Here is a 24,216-nt window from a genome sequence, read left to right on the forward strand (position 1 = left end):
TATCTCTAAAACAGGAGAGTTGCATTTACTATTCTGAAGAATCAGAATGCCAAATCTCTTGGGGATTTTGACAGGTAGTGTCTTTCCTAAAGATAATAATTTTTCATGATTTGTTTATTGTTCATGAAAGTTTTTGTACAAATCAGAAAATGATGTTTTTTTGTTAAAAATTTATAGAGATGCTTATATAAAAGTTTTCTCATTGTGATTTAACATTAATATTTCTATACATTGTCTTGTCTTTTCAGATTCATGTATCATTCATTCATTCATTCATTCATTCATTCATTCATTCATTCATTCATTCATTCATTTGTTTATTCGTTCATCTCAACAAAAGCTTATTCATTTCATTTATTGATCTCTTCATTCATTCTGCAATTCTTTATAAATCCAAGTCAATCTTCCAAAAAGAAACCAAAGGAGATTATTAATTTTCATTCATTCATTCATTCATTCATTTATTTCTTCCAAATCTCTAAAAGTCGACCAAAGGAGAAATTATCCAGCATTTCTCAATAGGAAAGGCATAAGAATTATCCATTGTAAAATTCATTCATTCATTCATACATCTGTTCATTCAGTCATTCATTTGTTCATTCATTCATTTATTCTTTCATCTGTTCATTCATTCATCTGTTCATTTATTTATACATCTATTCCCTCAGTCACTCAGTCCTTCTTTCATTAATTCATTCATCCCCTCCGCCACTCTAAAAGGAAACCATACAAAGAAATATCCATTATCTATTTTTCTACCTGAATAACAAGATGTCTATTTATCTTAAAATTTTAGCTTTTACCTGCCTGTTAAATCAGTTATTATTAACAATGTTAATGGGAATTATAGATTTTGAAAATGTCTTCAGTAATTCACTACAAGGGGCCATTATATATTATAAATTAGGTATACTTTCAATTTTCAGTCTGTGGTTCTTTCAATTCCATTAAAACTTAGCGTATAAAGTAGTGGTTCAGCCTTCACACCCCTGGAGCAATCACCTGGACCTTTTACACTCCCAAAAATTTGTTTCATCCACATTTTCAGCATGTGGTGATGTGAGGTGCTCTCTCAATTCAAAATAAATTCTTCTCCTACACCAGTTGACCACACCCCTGACACCCTAGTCCCACACCCCCAGGGGATGAAAACACAATCTTTTTAAGGCCAACCCCAAAAATTTCCTCTGAACCAATGTTTCCTGTGAGCTTGGATATGAGAACAAGCACTCCTTGTCAAAATTCTTCATCTTTTCATTTGAAACAGGCTTGGCATTACCTTAATGCACTAAATTTACATTTGAATTCCAGAGAATATTTCTACCTCCAAGATAAAAGAGCTGATGAGTCTGATTAACAATGAATAATTAATTGAGACCTCATTAATAACTTATTAACTTTTTTCAGGTGGTAGAAATATAGCTACGTCTTTTTGTTTTTTTGGATCAATGTTTGGCACGATGCACAAAAGATAAAGTAAGGGCCAAGGTCTCACGAGAAAGTCAGAGTAAGATGTAAAACTCCCTTTTATTCCAATTCATTGGCAGAAGAGACTAACAAATTCATTCCAAAAAACTGATTGTCTATCTACTTAAACAAACTTGTTTCGAACATATTGTATTACCTCCCCTTGTGGCCTCAGGTATTGTGAATTACCTCCCTTGATAATTGACAATATTTAGAGTGACCTCCCTTGAGACTCTGTACATGAATAACACGAGAACAGATTAGAGTCAAGTAATAACGTGTATTCATTTGAGTTCTCCACAGGGAGTGCGGAATATGAGAATTATCAATAATAAATCAACTAGTGCTGCCCCCTAGCTGTCAACGCTAACAATATCATGTTAGATTTTTATCAAATCAATGTGTCCAATGTCCATTGTTGTCTGAATGTAAACAAATATTGCAATTCACATCCTATTCAGAATAGATCGTAAAAAGACATTGAACTGAAGTCTTCTGACAAATTTAATAGTATCAGACGTCCAGCTTTGACAACCGTTAACGTTAAAAGAAGAAAATAGCATATCCAAGAAAATGAAATAAATTCTTACTTCCTACTAGGCAAGGCTGTGCGAGGGTCCCCAGAGAAATAAGATGGATTGCAAACATGCACTGAAAATGAACGAAACTGTCAACAGTTAATAGTCTCAGACGTCCAGCTTTGACAAAGACTCAGAAAACAATTACTTGCAAAGCATATAAGAAAAGGAAATAGAGTTTTACTTTCTACCAGTGAAGTATTTTGGCAGTAATTTTTGGGCCTTGGCCCTTCCCCTCAGATTGGTGAAAGATCTTGTTGAAGTGAAAATTAACCCTTTTAATAGCTCAAAATTCATCTCTGGCCATCTGAAATCTGTTGGCTTCGTGGAGGGGGGTGAGTGCATGGCAGCCCCCAGACCAGAGAATACAAATTTTATCGCAGACGTCTATGTGGCACTTTGACACCTCCTATAGTGTGACTGGAAGATAAAATAATCATGATTGTGTTTTCCCTTATCACCTTGTAATTTTATATTGTTAATTAATTAGATTTTATCGTTAGCACGACACATTCATTATTCTTTTTCATCTGAAAACTGATACTATTTTTATCTTGGACAAATGCTAAAGCTAATGAGTCGAATAAACAGATAGCTGAAATTGAGCTCTATCAGCTGGTAAAGTAAATATTTAGATGACTATACAGATAGCTGAAATTGAGCTCTATCAGCTGGTAAAGTAAATATTTAGATGACTATACAGATAGCTGAAATTAAGCTCTATCAGCTGTACAGTAAATATTTAGATGACTATACAGATAGCTGAAATTAAGCTCTATCAGCTGTACAGTAAATATTTAGATGACTATACAGATAGCTGAAATTAAGCTCTATCAACTGTAAAGTAAATATTTAGATGACTATACAGATAGCTGAAATTGAGCTTTATCAGTTGGTAAAGTAAATATTTAGATGACTATACAGATAGCTGAAATTGAGCTCTATCAGCTGGTAAAGTAAATATTTAGATGACTATACAGATAGCTGAAATTGAGCTTTATCAGCTGGTAAAGTAAATATTTAGATGACTGTACAGATAGCTGAAATTGAGCTCTATCAGCTGGTACAGTAAATATTTAGATGGCTGTACAGATAGCTGAAATTGAGCTCTATCAGGTGGTAAAGCAAATATTCAGGTGACTTGATCCCTTTAATCAAATTGAGCTCTATCAGCTGGTAAAGCAAATATTCAGGTGACTTGATCCCTTTAATCAAATTGAGCTCTATCAGCTGGTAAAGCAAATATTCAGGTGACTTGATCCCTTTAATCAAATTGAGCTCTATCAGCTGCTGTAACTAACATTTTAGGTGACCAGATTCCTTAAATGTCCCTCCCTAATCACTGGCTTTGATTACTGATTGCTTTGTAAGCTGTTGAGTCAATTAATCCCCCTCCCCCTTCCTCATACATCAAAACGGCACTTCCGTCAGTGACAGATCAAACTAATGACACATTAATGTCAATGTTGCATTCAAGGCCATTTCTCATTCATTTGAGGACGGGTTGTAGCAGAGATAGTTAGAGTGCTGAAATCTTACATGACATCATTTGCTTTGTTAAAACAATGGTTGTGGGTTCAAAATTTAGTCAATTTGTGAAAGTCTGGAAATGTTTTCTCATCATTCCAGTCAACCCAGCTGTAAATGGGTATGGATAATCTGTGACAGATCAATGCCATTAGGTTTGACCAGGATAGAATCCTCAAGAACATAAATTATTATCCTTGAAAAATATGACTGTTTCTGACTTTCAGTAAGGCAATATTGATATTCCCAAAGAACCGATGACCGCAGACACATAAAATAAGCAAAATTCTAGGATCACATATAATTGCGAAGCCATTTTAAAAGGTTGCATCAGCGAAACATTTAGCAGACGTTATTCTTTCGGGTCATATTGATATTTCCCAAGAAGCCAATTGCAAAGGAAATAAACTCAGAAAATATGTGCGGTCTTATAAAAATCGTAAAGTTAATGTAGCCATTTTAATAGAGTGATTAACCCAAAACCATTAGTCGAGTCAAAAGAGATGTAGTCTTGATCAATAGGGGGTGTAAATTGTCTAGTGTTATTACAAGGGGATTATGGTCTAATTAATGTGTCTGGATAATCATAAATCATTAACGATCAACCAGCCTTATTACCTTATCTACCTCATAAACCTTTTGATCAAAATTACGTTTCCCGTCATTCGGAACGCAAAACATGGTCATTACAACTCCTCGCGAATAAAACTGTCGTCAACCTTTCTGACTTATGTTCCAACAAAATGGATACCAGATTTAAAAAAACATTGCCACGAAATTGGAAATTTTATCGTTAATGTTCTAGACCAAAACAATCTTCATTGGATTTGTTTTGAAGAGCTTCATTTCAATGAATACATCAAATTGACTAGATCTTATCTTATGCTGATGAAACACGATTTGGATACACAATCCTCATCAGGACAGCTAATTTTGAATTGGAGGTCAAATCTTAATGTTAGCTAATTGACTAAAGCTCATCTCATGCTGCTGACACATGTTTCAGATACACAATCCTCATCAGGACAGATAGTTTTAGAAATGGGGGTTAGCTTTCTATTATAGTACTTAATGTTAGGTATTTGTTTTGTGGACTCTCCAAAAGGAATAACGAGAGAATAAGACTGACCTAACTTTGATATTTAATAACAGTTAGGACTAGAACACGATCAAATTCTTTCATCATCATACTACAAGCTAGGCAATAAATAACAATAGTAGATAATTAATATTAATTAACAGAAATCATTAACGAACAATTATCATTAATTACTGACAGCGTTTATATATACTCTTACTAAGACCATTAATTCTCTAGTTGTCAGGTTGGGGCTGGGCTGTTTCCTAGGGTGGTTGGATAGAGGTGGGGTGCTACCCATGGGGATATGGGATTTCTGTTTTTGAGTAATATTTATATTTGATATATTAATTTGCTTTCTTGTAAATTGAAGGGTTGTGGGCAGGACATCATGGCCTGGGTCCCCCTACTTTCAAATTTTTTATCATTTTGCATAGTGAAATAATAGCTTGTGGCTCCCCTGGAAAATTTATGGTCTCTGCTTGGCTCCCTAAACTAATATTTCCTAGCAACGCAGCTACTGTGGCTTAAGCTTCCCTTGGCTAAAGCCTAATATAAATGCAATACATTTGTGACTGTGTATACATTCTTACAAAACTCGCACAGTTAACTTAACAATAACCATTGAAAATTAGGTTATATTCCAAGCTTTTATCACCTGACCAAAATATTTGAACAAAACCGTGATGTCTTTACAACTCATGACAACAAATATTGACATAAACTGATGGATAATCTAATACCACCACAAAAATTATTCACCATCATGGCCACGCCCTTCTGAACTTTCCCTCTTATTATGAAAGAATAATAGAATTTTACTATATCCTCAGTTCACTGTACAACTTTGTTTGTCAACTTGACACCCATATCTCTTGTATTTTCAATTTCAACTGTTTTGACTCCACAAAAATGGATTAAAGCCTACTGATATTTTAGTGATAACTGAAAAACAGGTTTTTAAAAGAAAAGAATGAAATGGCCATATTTTACAGGGATATTAACTTAGGTTCACAGTTAAAGATCCTTTCTACCAGAAGGTCCTTGGCCAAACCTCTTGGCATTGATCTTTCCTGGATTACAGTTAGGTTGACCAGAGTTGGTTGGTTTTCAATTAATAGGATGTAAAACTCCACTTCATTTCATTTTTGTTTACATGTCAAAAAGAAAGTATCTTCAAAGAGTCTTTGGAAGTTGTTTGAAGTTACATAAAATTTCCTTATTAAAATTGTTAGTACATTTTCTTGGTGAGTTTGTGAAAGGTTTTTTTAAACGACTTCAAAAAGGCATTCGATTGTTTTTCTTAAACAGAATACATGTATTTAATTTTTGAAATTGGTATGCCAACAATTAGGAAATTAATCTAAGGCTTAAGTTTATATATCACTAGCTATGTGGACTCTCAAAAGGGATGCAAAGTTGATAATCCCATTTGAAAAGTGACATTACATCTTAGATCTATATTCATCATAGAGAATCATGACCATAAAATGCTCGAATAGGGTCCATTAAGGACTTGATATTAAAATATATATATAAGTATAAATCCTTACTAAAACCCTCTCAAAACCTAATACGACAAAAAGATCAAGTATATAAAAGCCCTTTTGTGATTCACTCTATCAATTATATACTACCTTTTGAACATGCGTAGATAAATCACCATTAAATATACCCTGAAATTACCTGAATATAATAGGGATTAATAGGGGATTAATCTTAATCTGGATTAAGAAGTTAATTGAGAACATATTAGACGTATAGAAAACTAATGAAGCATAGGGCCATTATTAAAATTAAGTATATCATATTGCACGGATCAAAATAATATTGGTCTAACCATTACAGCTCTAGGTTATAATGTTTATTTACGTTACATATAGTGCATAGACTAAAATAATATTTTCGGAGGGCACTATACAAATGTGGGAGTGTCTGCCAGTGTAGGGCCAGTACTAAATACTAAAATAATATTCGATTATTTATTTATTCGTTTTATTTATGACATCTGAGCACAGGTTTTAAATCATACCTTCAAAATGACAAGCCCTTCCCCTAAAAATGAGTCTAGGACACCAGAGTCAGAAAAAGATTGCCTGTGGCCCCTAGTCAGAGCCCCCCCCCCCCCCTTTCTCAAAGTCAGTGGTAGCTGCCAAATTAATTAAACATTGTCAGTAATTAAAGGTTAATTAACTACCTAATAATTAGAATGACATCATCATTACATCATGACATGACATATATCACTGTTATTGCCCTCGTACTATAAATAGAACTAATATTTTATCAGTATAAACACCTCCAGCTAGGTGTCACCTTGTATATTTTATATCAATGACACAAGAAGACAAAGTGCAGTAAAAATTTATGAATTTTAAGAACTTCAGTCCTGAATGAGAAGTAAAAATAAGTCGTGAACTAAGTTACCCAAAAAACATTTTGTTTGAAAGCATTATTTATTACTTTAGCAGGTAGATTTTTTGTATACTCTGTGGCCAAACTCTTTCCTTGTAGTCCTAAATAAACAGTTAATGATATCTAAAGAGAAATATTCGCCATTTTCAAGGTTTGATTTGGGTCTGGAATATATGTAAATAGTCTTCAGAAGTTCCAGAACTGTATGGATATTGCATAATTCCTTTAAAAATCTCTCAAACTAGGAATTTCACTGTCTATTTCTATTTATGTCTTTTCTATATGTGATAGTGTCTTTAGAAAAGAAGACTCGTCAAACTTGTCAAACTTTTAAACATGGATTATTTTGGACGCATGTGAGTTTGAAGGCTCAAATTTCAACTGTGAGCTGTGAACACTATTACTGATTGGCTTAGCTAAAAAATTCACGTTACTTAGACTAAGGTATGATTGGTCAAACGGATGGTGCAGTAAGACCCTCAAAATAGACAGATCCCCATATTTACCTGAAACAGCCTATTCAATTAACTCACCCACGGGAGATGACCTTGATTATAGAACATTAATCAAAAACTATCAATAACTAGTATGAAATAACCTTTGACCTTTCCGAGATCAATTTGGTCTAATTATAGCCTCTATCAATCAATTATGACAAACGAGAGTAAAAACATCGTCTAAATATGCAAAAACTCTTGTTTTTAAATGTCAAGCAAAGTTGTTATATATCCTACTGTTCTGTATCTTACTGGACTAATGAAATGAAATAGAGTTTTATATCCTACTGTTTTATATCTTATTGGACTAATGAAATGAAATAGAGTTTTATATCCTACTGTTCTGTATCTTATTGAACTAATGAAATGAAATGAAGTTTTATATCCTACGGTTCTGTATCTTATTGGACTAATGAAATGAAATAGAGTTTTATATCCTACTGTTCTGTATCTTATTGGACTAATGAAATGAAATAGAGTTTTATATCCTACTGTTCTGTATCTTATTGGACTAGAGTTTTATATCCTACTGTATACTTATATCACCATGACACCAATGTTTTTGTTTTCTTCACTAAATTGTCGTTTTCCCTATAATAAAATAAACAAATAAACAAAAACAAAGTACTTAGACATGTCTACTCCAAGTACGACCATAAACAACAAAATATCTCACATACATCCGCCATTTTTTTCCAAATCAAAATGTGACAATTTCAACATTTGCACGCCTGTATTTTGAAACGGTTAACAATTGACATTTGCATGACATATCATTGTTTAAGATAAGTAAATAACAACAACATGCTAATTCTTTTGTTTATCAAAACAAAACAAGTCATCATCTTTAAGTGTTATATATACAATACGGATGTGAAAAGAGCTCAAAATAATTTGCCTCACAGTAACTGCAGATTACTTAAATAGCCTATAGAAAATTGAAAATTTGGGTACAGACATTGGTTCAAATCAGGTACGTAACTAGGCAGGGTGCATGGGGGATGGTGTCCCCTTAGAACTATATTGCCTCCCCACGCCCCCTCAAAATTCAAAAAAATTCTCAAATGAAGCTGAAATCAGTCTTTATCATCTACCTAGTCTGTAATATCAGTTTCTGCTGATGCAGACGTTAACTTGTCATCTACCAAATAACCTTCATGGAAGCATCAGACAATGGCACAGTCTTTTTAAATATCCACAAGATCTTTAGCCCAAAGAAAAACATTGGTTATTTCATGAAGATACAACCAATTTTACAGAACACAACGAAATGTAAACTTGAGGAGAAATTTTATAAATTGTTTATAGCATTGATACCTTCATTCTGGTCGTCTGCTGCCTCTAGGGTGTTTACCTAGCAACCAACATGGCGGATTGAACAATCATGAACTGATTTTACATTCTTATCAGTCGTCAAGACACGGTTTTAGAATTTCATTAAATTTTGTAGCCTCAAATCTCAGTAAATCTCAATTTGATTACACGTCTGGATAATCAAAGCATTATACAATTGAGTACGTTTTTGAATGTCTGGATGATGGAGATCAAAAAGAATTATAGTCACGTGCAATAAAGACTAATTGCGCGGGGCCATGTGGCGGGAATCTCGCGTCAAACACGAGGCCGTCTGGTCAAATCTGATTCTGAATGAGGCGAGAATTAATTCTTTTATAACTCAATTACTGTATGATCAACGCCACCAATTCTTAGATATTTTTTAGGGTAATAATCTTGGTTTATGACGATTACAAACTCTTTATCTTTGAAACTTCTCCTGGTGAAATCCCGCCTGATTATGTGTCAGAGAATGCAGTTGACTAGGGCTAACAAAGAAATTTCAGAAACGTAATCCGAGGCAAAATGAACTTGGAACACTAAAACTGGTTGTGGGCGTGAAACTGTGGCACCAAAGCTTTTTCGGACTAAATACTTCTGGTATTTGTTTGAAGTTTCCACCCATTGGATACTGCACGGTGATATCGGCAAATGGAACAATGTATTCGTGAAGAGTTGCGACGTTGGAATGCTTGTCATCCTTTTGAAGTAATTTCTGAAAATGCCTTTGGAGGCAAATATTTCTGAGTGGTAGGGTGCACAGTTGTTGCATGGTGAATTGCTAGTGGCGTTTCTCTGGGAGGGGTCATGGAGGCTGACCTTCTCGATCTCATCATTGAGTTCTCAAATGCCTGGTGATGTGACGCCACTGGTGGTTGCATCTTAAATACTGCTAGCCATGGTAAACCTTCCTAAATTGCACACTGTACGAGGTGGGCTGTCTTCATTAGTCCAACAAGGAATGGATTAGTCAGACGTAAAACTCCATGACAACTCTCATGAACGAAGGCATTTGTCATCGTTGAGAGGCAAAAAATGATGATGTGTATTTAGTCCTATTAGAAGCTTGGAGTTAGGAAGGTTTTTAGCTAAGTCCTTTCTTTATGGGTTGTGTCACGAGAGGCCTGCCACCAAACGTCACATAAATCTGGATCAAAACTGAAGATGATTCATTGGCAAGCATGGACTAAAACGCAATGTTATGGTTGATTTATACTAATGGGTATGCCTGACATGATGCCTGGTGTTTCTCCAAGATTGAGTGCATGGAAAAAAGCCTGTTCGTTCGGATGGAACAAAAGATCAAGACCCTGTGTGCTATGGGCACGTTTAAGGCCCATCAAAAGGGTAGACTGGTGTCGATCTCTGGACAAAAAAAAAACATCTTACAACAATTGGTCATTTTCTATTTATTTCTGATCCTCTGGAATTTGTATTAAGAACAATGGCACCAACAATTCTGCAACTCTTTGAAATTAGTCTACAGAAAATTGTCCACCAAAGTGTAAACGATTGAATATACACAGGCCTATTCAATACAATACTAATGTTTGCTTAGACTCAAATATTAATAATGCTTCAACTCCGATAATGGCGTGAAAACTCCTGAAGCCAGACGTTTCGTCAGAATTCTCAAGAGGCGAAACGTCTCGTAGCAGAAATAAAACTCGATCCCCTCGGCATAAAGACCTAACTTCAATCACATTCAATATTTTAGTTTATGGGGAAATTAATTACTCTGCGAATTTTTCCCATTAAATAGTTTTACGGTCGACTACCTCCTATAGAATATATTGATAAACCTCAAGCTGCCGACAGGATTCGGTAAATTGAAACAATGATTTGTGGCTATTGTCGTTATAGCTATCTGACAGGTGTGCCACTGTGGAAGGGGGTAGTGGAATGGGGAGAGGCGTCCAATGTTATGCGGGTGGGAGGAAGGCTTTTGTGGACCTCAAGCTGCCGACAGGATTGATTTGGTAAACTGAAACAATGGTTTGTGGCTAATGTCATTATAGCTATCTAACAGGTGTGCCACTGTGGAAGTGGGTACTGGATAGGTGGGAGATATGGGACAGAAGGTGGGGTGGGTGGATTTCAGTGTTTGGTGTTGCCGGTGCTGTACACACCAAGATAGCATGCCAGTTACACGTCGAAAAAAGAGCAGACTAATACTGTATTCTTGTCACAATGTCCTCCGGGGTGCACTTTTACCAATCTTCATCTCAATAAGTTGGAGCGAGAGTATTTGAAGAAAATACCTCTCATTGCACACTGCATGACGTGACTCATCTTCGCCCCATTAGGTGGCTGCTTGTAGTAAAGATGGAGTGAAAACAAATGACGTAAAACTATATTTTATCTATGGAAAGCTTTCCAGACCGGAAGCTGTAGCAGACACCTGACAAGATCCAGTGGTCCGGTCCATGAGTCCGGAACAGCCTCATTAATTCCGCTAGCTGTGTGGCGGGCGATTTGTACAATCGGTGTTTTCCAATACATTCTTGATGGCTTCATGTAGTGAAATGAAATAGAGTTTTACGCCCTGCGTTTCTGCTTCAGGTGACCTTATGAAAATGACAGCTGAATTGTTCACTACGGCATACTTTTTTTACCCCAGCTTTGCTAATGAAGGCGGAAAAAGCCATGCAGTGAGGTACGAGGAAAACTGTGTAAATGTATCACAATTGTAACAGGACAGTAGCATTGGTCTTCTCTAAACTTGGAATGATTCAAATCGATGCTATCATTAATGCGTTTTCAATTTACTTGGAAAATCTCTTTACAATCCTTTAGAGTGTACGTCGTATAGTACACAAGGGTACGTTTTTTTCGTCCTTTCTGAGCCTTTGGTAACATATTACCAAATACCAATACCAAGATGCATGACATCTGACATCTGACAAATACAGAAGTAACCAAGAGCATGTTTTAGATTGAAATAAAAGAAATAAAAAGAAAATTGGTTGAATAAAGCTTTCGTTTTAAGAATCGTATTATTTTTTCTCTATTGCTAAATAAAAGCAGGAACCGTTGGCATCGTCACGAAAGTCTTTAGAACTTCAGAAATGTGCAGCCTGATAACACCATATAAAGACATTAGCCTTCGGCTGGGCAGTTTTAATTTCTATAAGTGGTTCTATAACAACCTTAGCAGGCATTCCATTGGTTTTATCGAGATTTGCCTTGAGATATAGCTATACATAGCGCCAAGTTTTATATAGAATCTAAATCTGCAATCTATGATTCTTTCCCGTCTTTTTTTTAGCCCAGGATGTAAAACTCCTCTGCAATTCACTTTAAGTTTCAAGTTATTAAGAGATCAGCATTTAAATTTGAAATATAGGTCAAATAAATGCACGCGTAAATGACGCCTTATGATACAGAACAGTAGGATATAAAACTCAATTTCATTAGTCCAATAAGATACAGAAAAGTGAGGATTAACTCTATTTCATTCCATAAAACTCATGAAACTGTAGTGTAAAAGAGTGGCCTGAAGCAAGCTGTAAGTGAACGATGGTCTTGTCTATTGACTATTGAAAAATACGATGTAATTACAACCTTCATTGCACATTAAAACATTTTCTCTACAAGCCATTGAGTTCATGAGTGCTCCGGAAATGCATGTTTTGTCAGTGAATACCATTTGAAAGACTTGAGCAGTCATTGGAAATGAAATGCAATAGAATAAAATTGTCTTTTACGTTGAAAGTGTTCATCTGGAGAATTTTGATTGTTGGTTCGCCAACTGTAAGAGAGCTTTTCAGAAACATAGCCTTCAACAACAGGCATCCATTTGCTCCATTCCAATTTACAGTCAGACGTCTGTGGTTCCTGTCATACCACTTAAACTTAGCGCTTTATGACGTCATTAATTGCAAAGGCTTTTAGGTATTATGAGCTGATTTTGCAATAGTGACGTCATCAAATGCTTTTTAGTTTTAGTGGAATTGCAGGATCTAAAGACGTCGAAATGAAAATTGGAATGGTGCAGATTGGTGCTATCAGTGTCCCCGATACACATAAAATTTTTAGAAAACCTGTTTACAATCTCTTTAAGCAGTGATCTCTTTAAGCGAATTCAAACCGTTTGAAGTGAGCATTCATTCATTCATTCATTCATCCAACTTTTCATTCAACCGCTTTTATTCCACGCCAAATCTAAGAACTTTGAAGTATTCTGCTAGACAAGACCCTCTTGACGTTTTTAAACTGCCAAATCTGATATTTCTGAATGACTCAGAATCTTTTGAATAGGAACCAAGATCTTCAAAACCAATTTTCATAAATTCAGACACTTGGATGCCAATCGAGACTTGTGAAGTTTTAAGAATTCCATAAAAATGTTGAGCCTTTGCTTAAATGGAATGGTATATTCTAAAAATCTGTTGCAGGAATCGAAATATGGAATTTCACTCAAGAATGGACATACTTGCTTCTCAAAATTGTAGCGTTGTGTTCAGTCGTTCAGATGGGACAATAAACCGTTGCAAAGAATAAGCTTATGTCATTGTATTGGAAAAATACTCTCATTGCATACTGTACGGCGTTGCATTAGTCCAAACAAAGAAAAAAGCGCGTACACTTACATTTCATTTCATTTTTCAAAATTTTGTGAGCCGTTTTGATTAAATTTTCCTTCCATTTATACAAACATAACCTTGCCAAATTTCCCTCATTGTACACTGTTTAAGACGTTTTCTGTCTTCATTTAGTCCGATCAGGAACAGAAAAGTAGGACGTAAAACGTCAGTCAATTTATTTCGTAAATTTATGCGCAGTTTTGATTAAATTTTCCCTGTTTTTTAACAAGTATAACAGTCCTTGCAAATTTCCCTGAGTACACATTGTAAGGCGTTAACGATATTCACTAGTCCCTCCTGAAGAAGAAAAGTAGGATGTAAAACTCCATTTCAATTCATTGTGAGCGTTCTTGAGAAAATTCCCCTTTTCTTTTTAAAAACAACATTTTCAACCATTACCTAAACTTCCGCTGTATAATAAAAATTTACATGAACGTAATTGAATAAATCATGTACGAACGTGTAACAACAAGGTCGTTTCCGTCTGGGTTCCTGGAAGCGAATCGCAGAGGATCTTTAAACATGAGTTTCCATGTGCTTTGATGTCTGTTTGTGAATTTTAACATTGAAATAACCCCATGAATTCAGATTACGACGGATTAAAAATTTGCATTTTGATTGAATCGACGATTTAGAAATTCATGAAGCGATTTTAATAGAGAAGCAGAAAATTCGCGAATCATGTAAATCAACTTTTTCTCCAGTCGTTAAATTAAACGGCAAACATCTCGGAGAGTTCGATATTATTTGTCCATTAGGTGCTGCGAGTTCGAGACAGCGTATAAATTGAAGGCAACAGACCGAACGGTTGCCGAGTTCCATGTTAAATTTAATCGGAACATACATTTTGGGTAGAGATCACATTAAATAACAGAACACAAGGCACAATAATCCGAGTTTTTTTTTTTGCCTGATGATAGCAAATTGTCGAAACATGTACCATAAAACTAAGGAGTGGTATACCACATAAAATGATGATAATGTAAATTGTTGAAACATTGTGTACAATTAAGCTAAGGAGTAGTATACCTTATGAACTGATAATAACAATGTAAATTGTTGAAACGCTGTGTACAATTAAACTAAGGAGTGGTATATCATATAAACTGATGATAATGTAAATTGTTGAAACGTTGTATACAATAAAACTCAAGAGTAGTATATCATATAAACGGATGATGACAATGTAAATTGTTGAAACGTTGTGTTCGATATAATCCAATAGGAGAAGTATACCCTGATGTTAACAATGTAAATTGTTGAAACGTTGTGTACGTTAAAGCTCATGTGTGGTATACCATATAAATCGATGATGATAATGTAAATTGTAGAAACGTCGTGGGCTATGAAAGTCAGTAGTAGTATACTATATAATGATAAACTAATGTAAATTAGTGAAACGTTGTCAAGCTCCCAAAATACAGACTGGTGTGTGGTGCTCTGAGCTCCCCTTTAGCCCTAATCGCGACCCCTACACAAACCACTTACCTTCTTCGTGATGCCATGTTATATTACAATAATGCACGTTCCAACACTCCGTTTTCGGTTTCTTTTTTACTCCGGTTTTTGTATAACAGTCTCCTTTGCGTCCGTCTACGGTCGTACATTCCTCTAACGTCCACGTCACCTCGATCAACGTAGTCTTGCACATATGATTCCAACACTCGCGTTTCGTCCATATCGAAAAACTGGTATTCCCTCCGTTCTCTTCCGACGTTCCGTTTATGGGTCGCGCCCAACGCGGCACAAACGATCCACCTAATTCCAATCCGACTGCGAGTAACAGTATCACTGCGGTTATGACTGAAAATATGAACTTCTCTGAGTTTGTCGCCATGGTGATGCGTTTTTCACTTTCCTTGCGTTAAATTTTGTCTGAAATTGAAAATAATAACATTGAAATGAACTGAAGCCAAATTCTACTACTTGAATTTAAGAAAAATCGCATTCCAGTCTCTTAAGCTTTCCTTATTTTATTAACGTACTTAAAGAAAAGCTATTCTATACAATTAACGAATTTTGGATTTAATTTCGTTAAATTTCTCTGTAATGAAATTATGGGCGAGATTACATGTGATCCCCTTTCACTTGGGTTATTGTTTGGGATAGACCTGAATTTTTCATCACCGGGAGAGAAGAAATTCTACCTTAGAATCTTCAATTAGAAAGCAGAGTCTGAAGGAGAGAGAATGAGCTGTGAACACTATTAATGATTAGCTAAAAAAAAGTCCCGTTTTTTAGATTAAGTTACGATTGGTCAAACGGATGGCAAACCTGTCCCTTTATCAATCGTTTATAGTGTGGCTTTAATTCGGTCTATACAGGACTCGTCTTTTTAACCTATATATAGTAGCTTTAATATAATTTTAATTATCATTTCCCGTTTTATTTCCTTAACGGAACACTGTTCACAATATAGCACACCAAACTACATATGGTTCTTACATATACATGAAAATAAGACACACGAACATAGTTCACAACCATTTTGAATCAGTTTCGACTTAATAAGTCGAATTTTTAAAAAGCCTATAATATTTCAACAAAGCCTCCAAATCACATTTAAAGCCATTTCTAAACCTTTCAATATAATTTGAAGGCTTAGTTGAAAAATATAAATTAAAAAAATTCGACTTATTTAGTCGAAACTGATTTAAAATGGTTGGTACGTTCGTTTGTATCATTTCCAAGTAAGAACTATACGTAGTTTCGTATGACAATGTAGGACAATAGTTCGTTTTGTCAGATTTTGAATTTTGAATAACAGGAAATAATGAATAATACTTGTTTCCTATTTTAAATTAGTTTTCAGTTTTCAACATACATTGCATCGTCATAATGATAGCTAGAATTATTTTAATGGAGTTTTATGTCCTACTCTTTTGTACTTTATTAGACTAATGAAATGAAATAGAGTTTTATATCCTACTGTTCTCTATCTTATTGGACTAATGAAATGAAATGTAGTTATATATCCTACTGTTCTGTACCTTATTGGACTAATGAAATGAAATGGAGTTTTATATCTTACTGTTCTGTACCTAATTGGACTAATGAAATGAAATGTAGTTTTATATCCTACTGTTCTGTATCTTATAGGACTAATGAAATGAAATGGAGTTTTATATTCTACTGTTCTGTATCTTATTAGACTAATGAAATGAAATAGAGTTTTATATCCTACTGTTCTGTACCTTTTGGGCGTTTTACGTTCTGATGATCTTCGACCACCCAGCAGAAACAATATTGACTAATAACAATGGACTAAAACCATTGTGTTTTGTTTTTGCCTGGAAACCGAAAATAACGTGTACGATCAAGTGATACTTTGTTCTATAAACAGAAAAACATCGATTAAAATTAATCCATTTAAATAGCTTAAAGCCATATATCCATTTTCATACAAATTAAAAAGACAATAACCAATTTAACTTTTTTAAACTAAAATGGCTTGAAGCAAGGTGACGTTATTACGCCATGCTTTTTGCGTCTCTTTGTCAATGACATTGAAACGCCCTTGTTAAAACGATTTTAAACGTCCCCGGGGAGACGATACATGACAACTATTTGTGTCAGCGGGGATAAATCTATTAAATCGCAATCGATCCTGTCAGGTCGACAAGAAATTATGGATGTTTTATTGGCCCTTCAACAGACGTCTACTTTAAAACCGTGTGTTGTTATATGGTCATTTGGGATTGGGGGTAAGAGTGGGAGAATGCACTAAGGGGCACTATTATTTTGAAATTAAGACTGTTACATAAAGGTGTGTGGGGTAGGACTACGGGGCATCATTCTTGCATTTATATGGGGTAGGGGGTAAATTCTATTTTGTTTTAATTAACAATTACGCCAACTAGGAAAAGGGCCATTAAACCCAACTTTTTGATGTGTTCCCTTTGTTAAACCCCATGTAGTAATGACGCTTTATTCGCTTATTTCAAAATGTTTCGATATGGTCCCTCTACAAATGTCTTTTTCTGTCGCTTGAACAACGAAGAAACCAGAGACCCTTTGTTAAAGCCACGAATTAAGCCCTATAATTAGCCCCACGCGACTTTAATCTCTGTATGAATAAAACTACCGTTATACGAACAGTACAAAGATCAAATTTCATCTATAAATCCTTTAATATCATATTGGGAATCGGCAGATTTTCGCGTGTCATCTTTTAGAGGGCTTTTATGAAGCATTTTCAGAATGAAATTATATGTCACGTGTGTCGACTGCCATCACTCTACCGCCAGCACTATTTTTGAACAAAGCACCATTCTTCGAATTTACCAGCTTCCGCGGACAGTGCTTTCGAAACAGAGTCTTCTCAATGAAGAAATCTCCACCTACATGTCCACTGTCGATCTCGATCGGCTTGTGAAAATCCAATGACCTCATAATTCCAGTCGACCCAGCTGTAAATGGGTACGGATAATCCAGGAAAGATCAATACCAAGAGGTTTGACCAAGGACAAGCTGGTTGAAAGGATCCTTAACTGTTGTTATCCATGTAAAATATAGTTGTTTCTTTCTTTTTTTATTCTAAACAGTAGCCCGTAGTGACAGAAAATCTCAGTGTTGTCAACCGTGAAGCCAGAGAAGGGTGAAAGTTGGAGATCAGATATCGAATACGCTAATATATACATCAACAGTTGCCATCGAAAACACACGACTGAAACTCGATATAGCTTTCATCGTCAAAATAACAAAACTACCGTTATCTTTTTGGACACCTTTCACACACTTTTGTCGGTGAAGGCAAAAAACGGACGCGAGTACAGTTCCCAATTGCGCCGAAAAACTATTTGACCAAGGGTCCCACGACTGTTATCTATGGACACGTACGGGTGAAACTTGATACAGCTTTCACCGCCAAAATATAAAAATACCCTTATCTTTTGGAGAACTTTCACAAGTTTTTGTCGGTTAAGGTCAACGACGTACACAAACGCAGTTAACATTTGCGTCTCAAAACCCACAGTCCGTTGACAATGTTTTTAGTTTGGCTCTAAATTTGAAGGCAGTTGACTATGGACACGTTCTTGTGAAACTCGATGCGCCTTAATCTACTAATAGGACATATAAATTTATACCGCTATCTTTTTAATAAGGTCTCCTTTCAGATGTTTTTTTCGGTGAAGGTCAAAGATCAGAGACGTATGCGAGTTACTCCACAATTGCGTCTCAATGTCTATCTCGGGTGCATTATGACGTAAATCTCCGTTTCATTTCATTAGTCCTATAACATATAGAACAGTAGGATATAAAACTCTATTTCATTTCATTAGTCTAATAAGATACAGAACAGTAGGATATATAACTCTATTTCATTTCATTAGTCCAATAAGATACAGAACAGTAGGATATAAAACTCTATTTCATTTCATTAGTCCAATAAGATACAGAACAGTAGGATATAAAACTCTATTTCATTTCATTAGTCTAATAAGATACAGAACAGTAGGATATAAAACTCTATTTCATTTCATTATAGTTCAATAAGATACAGAACAGTAGGATATAAAACTCTATTGCATTTCATTAGTCTAATAAGATACAGAACAGTAGGATATAAAACTCTATTTCATTTCATTAGTCCAATAAGATACAGAACAGTAGGATATAAAACTCTATTTCATTTCATTAGTACAATAAGGTACAGAACAGTAGGATATAAAACTCTATTTCATTTCATTAGTACAATAAGGTACAGAACAGTAGGATATAAAGCTCTATTTCATTTCATTAGTCCAATAAGATACAGAACAGTAGGATATAAAACCCCATTTCATGAATGTGTAACATAATTTCCCCTCTTGCACACTGCATGGCCAAAAGGAGCCTTAATGTACGACGTAGTATACCAATTCATTCTTAAGCCCATATTCAGTATTATTCCTAATATTGTAATGTGATCTGATGGTTTACAGATGTTTGTCCTATTGGTATCGTGGGAAACAGGAAGATATCTAGCTCGATAATAATAAAATATGTGTTCTTATACCACTGTAAGTTGATACTGACGACAATATGTAGGCGACTCGGTTTAATAGCAGAATATTATATCAACCGTGTGTTTTGATTTGAACACGACCTTACTTGTAAATTCTTTAAAAACGAATAGAAGAAAGATCGAAAGATTAGAACCACGATAGAAAATTGAGGCCCAGGATCAAGAAGTAATAACACCATAAGATAATAATCGAGATATAAGGTCCATCATCGAGGCCAATGATCGAGATATAAGGCCCATTATTGAGGTTAATGATAGATATATAAGACCCACCATCGAGGCCAATTATCGAGATATAAGGCCCACCGATAAAGAACTAGTCCAATGATCGAGGCCTTTGATTTGGAAACGAAGAAATGATTCCCATCAATGACACCCATGATTGACACATTATGCTCACAATAGAGAAATAAGGCCCACCATTGAGGACCATGATCAGGAAATAATTCCAAAAATCATTGATAATTGAGACACATGATCGGATAAATCAGACCAATCATGATCATGGGACGAGTTTAAAACATGAGTAACTTATCGAAGGAAACATTTCGCCTATAAATAACTTTCATGACATTAAGTAGATGACTATCTCTCCTAATAAACCGATCATGGACGAGTTGACCTATGACCTGTGACCCTGTGAACTGCCCAATATGTCGATATAGATAAGATAAGTGTCGTATCTTAATAAACAAAATTTGTTCGAACGATTTATCTGTATCTTTGACAGATTTTCATTGAAAGATTACACCAACATGATAATATGCCCGATTTGAAACATAAGCTTAATGCTGTTACCAAGTCAAAATTTCCCTCATTGTACACTGCATGACTTTGTACACTTGTATAAGCCTGATGAGATGCCTAACAGTAACTTTGACATATTTTCATTGAAAATTTAAACCAGCATGATAATATGTCCGGTTTGAAACATAAGCCTAATGCTATAATTGAGTCAAAATTTCCCTCATTATACACTGCATGGCATTGTATGTATACTTAAGTAAAAGTCTAGACAGGTGCAAAAGCCGGCCGACAACTGACCAGTAAGAGGCTTAAAGCTCTTGGGTTTAACCCAAAGACTTGAATTTGAATTTTCGCTCCACCATAATAAGCACTTTGGCGGTTGTCACTAGCGAAACATGGTTTGCTTACTCCTCAAGAAAACCTACTAGATTTTTTTCAATTCTTTTAGAGGGTTCACCTAGTTGTCAATTCATTCTTCAGTATGTAATCATTATTCACCAGAAAATATAAATTCGAGGACCTCTTAAAAAGTTCCGTCGTTTCAAAGATTCCAATTTCAGAATTTAATTTCAGGCACCAAATTATCAGAAATCTTAGAATTACAGTGCAATATAAATGTGTTGTTTTATGGTTTCATGTTTCAAAGAGTCTGAAAAACACCATCTGTTGATGCCAGTGCCACACCAGCCTGACATTCTATTTTTAGATTGGGAGGGAAAGCGGGCAACTCCTTAATGTCTTTGTGTTGATGGCAATTAGGAATAAATGGGCACAGGTCGGTAGAGGGCATCGACTTTCAATGGTTTATACCCTTTGGCTCTTACGAAATAATAATTTTGTTTTAATTTTCTATCTGATGAAGACAAGTCATGCCATGCAGTGCGAAATGGGGAAAATTTTGCCACAAAGTAATATCAACCCCGATGAACTGGACACTTAATTCATTATAAACCCTTCTTTACGGAAGTGCAAGCCCCTTGAAAATTGAAAATGTTATGAAAGATGGATCATCCAGAAATTTTTCCTTTTCAAAGGAAAAACCTGTCCTCCATTTTTCTTAGAATCTCTAAAGAATGTCAAATTTATTTCAAAATGGTGAACTGTGACATTTCTACAAAAACCTGTCCACTCTTCGGTCAAAGATTTGATGTCCGATTTGGTCACCTTTTTAAACTGGACAAACTTCAGACATGTTCAAATCTTTACCCAAAGACCCAGTCCCTCTTTCGTGAGCCTCCTAAAATGTTTCAATATGTTCAAATATTAACCCAAATTTGGGAAGGATGGTTACAATATGTCCTACACCGTATGCTTCAAATTTCGCACCCACGGAATCCTCAATATCTACTTCAACAGACGTCTTTGTGTAGCAGACGATTCCAGATGGAATTGACCCCACGACCTAAAAAAAGGGGCACATAATCTCAAAACAGTGTACAAAAATTCAAAATCTCTTTCACAAGTCACAAGTAATGAAAAAAGTGTTTCAAAAATAAATCCAAAGTTTGAATCTTCTCCAAGGGGAACAGTTTCAGATCCCTAAAGATCACCTCTAAAAAAATGGCGACTTACCCTCTCCAAGACAAGAAGAAATGTCAGAATTTTCAACAAGGATCTAAAATTGAAATTGTGAAATTCGTCATGTTTCGAAACTATCCCATCTACATCAATGACATCGACATTGTGACATCATTCGACGGAAACTTTCTCAAAAGTTCTCAAAAAGGCAAAATTTCAAGAAATGTACACTTACCTAATTTTGGCATTATATATCCGATTCCAATAAAGGCGTAAATCCGAAGAAAATCGCCGAAAATTTCCTTCAACACACTGAAAAATGTCGTCGAATTTTGTGTATTTTACCCTTGAGTGGGCTAAAACAAATAAAGACAGTAATGTCGCCTATAGCATGGTGTAGATAAATATAGCTTATAAACTTTCGGGAACTCAAATTTCAATCCGGCTTAATATTAGCAATATCCGTTATATGGTAACAATTCTTACAATTAATAACAATTAGTAAAAATTTATATCCGATCCCATCTTTGAAAAGTAACTATGAATCCGTTTAAGCGGATTTTCACTGTACACAATGTTATACACATTTGACTGTGACCTATTTTATGATGTTTAGTTAAGTAGAGTTCGAGTTTGGACCTCGACACAACGTTTCTAAACTTTTACACTTCAGCTGTTAAGAACGGCAGAAATGCAGAAAAGCAGATAAGCAATAGAATACTTCACATCCGAGGAATTTTTATTTTCCTATATAATTCTTATAAAGTTCCTGCAATTCTTTAAGACTCAACGAACACAACGTCCCACACGAGCCTACTAATGTACGAAAGACGTACTTCAGTCACGCATTAGGTAAACTTCTGCACGACGTAGCCGCAGGCCGTAAGAAACGACACTGCAAGTTGTAACATCCACTAATAAGCCGTCAAAGTTTCGTGAATTAAATCCGAACACAATTTTATCTCCGAACTCGACTATACACGCGTGTGACCTGTTAGGCAGAACACAACGTTGCCGGAGGCGTAATGTATCCGTACGACATCGGTATATTCTAGTGAGAAAACTTTTTTTTTTTTTATCTTATTCAATCTATCTACAATATATTCACAAAGTAACGAATGGCAATTTTATTATCAGTTACATTCACAACTTACAAGCGATTGGACGGCAATGTCGTATACGCAGTCAAATCCGACAGCTAGTCCGCACACCGTAACGACGTAGTGCACAAAATTCCAAAGTAGCACGGTAAAAAAAAATCCAAATGTATTACAAAAGTACTTTCTTTTGACCCAGTTGTAATTTAAACGGTCCGATATACGATGTAGCCGCCGCAGGCGACTTAACGACCCAGATAAAAATCGTAACTGTCCTATCACTTGCTACGCCTCTGAATGGCAATTTGTATCTGTTTTTACCTTGAAATTGATTTTTCGACTCGACACTTAAAAAACTTTGTAAAAACCATTTCTACTTTGATCGGTAAGAACGATAGCGGCAAAAATAAACGCAATTTTTAAATTCCAATTCCTTTAACCAAATGCCACGCAGAAATGTCTACTTTTATTTTCAGCTATATTTAATAGGCTTGTTATACGTGAATTTGTAGCTGTCGATCGATTTTTGTTTTGGCTTGACGTTTACAACCGACGAGATAGTTTCGTACTTCGTTTGATGTCTTAAAACTTCACGCGTTACGCGATATCTGTTGCGTTGCGATTCCGAAACTCGGACGTTTTACTTACGTAACATTATAACCATAATCCACATTTGCATTAGGCGGCAATAGAATAAAACTGATCCAGCCTAAAATACACAAACAGAGTCACAATCCAATGGAATACAATATAAGGAACCCAGTTCGTACACATAACAGTACACAGATATTGCGAATGAAACTAAGACAAAGCAATGGTATTGCCAACAGCTTATAATATATAACATAAAATGAAAATTCAGTTTCTCATTCGAAACTTCACGGCTTAATGCTTGTGATTCCAATAAAACTTTTAATAAAAATGCCGATCTCTCTTAATAGTTCATGTATATATTGTAAGTACAACATATCATAAAAATACCAAATTCAGCCCTGTAGACGCTCCAAAAGAGAATTGTAGATGGGTGTCTTGGAAGGGTAGACTTCCTCGTGGACTCTCTAAAATGGACCCGAGTTGACAAATCCTGTGGTATTGAAGTCGCTGTTTGAATACCACAATGCTAGCAAATTCTAACTATGTAGACATTTCAAAATAGAAACGAGTTGACAAACCAGGTAGCAAAGTGACAGCAGGTGTTCAAGAAAGACAAGCATCTTCTTGAAACAGTAACAATCCGTTTGGTTTTCTACCTAAAACGCACATATTTTTATAACAAACAGTACTGACTTTTCGTATCCTACCAAAAGCTCTAAACAGCAACAGATTAACTGACGATGGAGCTCATTCCAAAAACACGATTCCTA

The 24,216-nt window shown here is 35.3% G+C and overlaps 1 protein-coding gene across 1 annotated transcript; it reads right to left on the minus strand.

The window, feature by feature from the left end:
- Positions 1–13,757: 13,757 nt before the first annotated feature.
- LOTGIDRAFT_156187 (hypothetical protein) lies at positions 13,758–15,320 on the minus strand (the record flags this gene model as incomplete). The annotated part of the gene is made up of 2 exons (XM_009046205.1): positions 13,758–13,780; positions 14,972–15,320. The coding sequence occupies 2 exons, from the start codon at positions 15,318–15,320 to the stop codon at positions 13,758–13,760; spliced, it is 372 nt and encodes a 123-aa protein (XP_009044453.1).
- Between the last annotated feature and the right edge of the window lie 8,896 nt (positions 15,321–24,216).

This window comes from Lottia gigantea (genome assembly GCF_000327385.1).
Source record: "Lottia gigantea unplaced genomic scaffold LOTGIsca_10, whole genome shotgun sequence".
NCBI classification, from domain to species: Eukaryota; Metazoa; Mollusca; class Gastropoda; family Lottiidae; genus Lottia; species Lottia gigantea.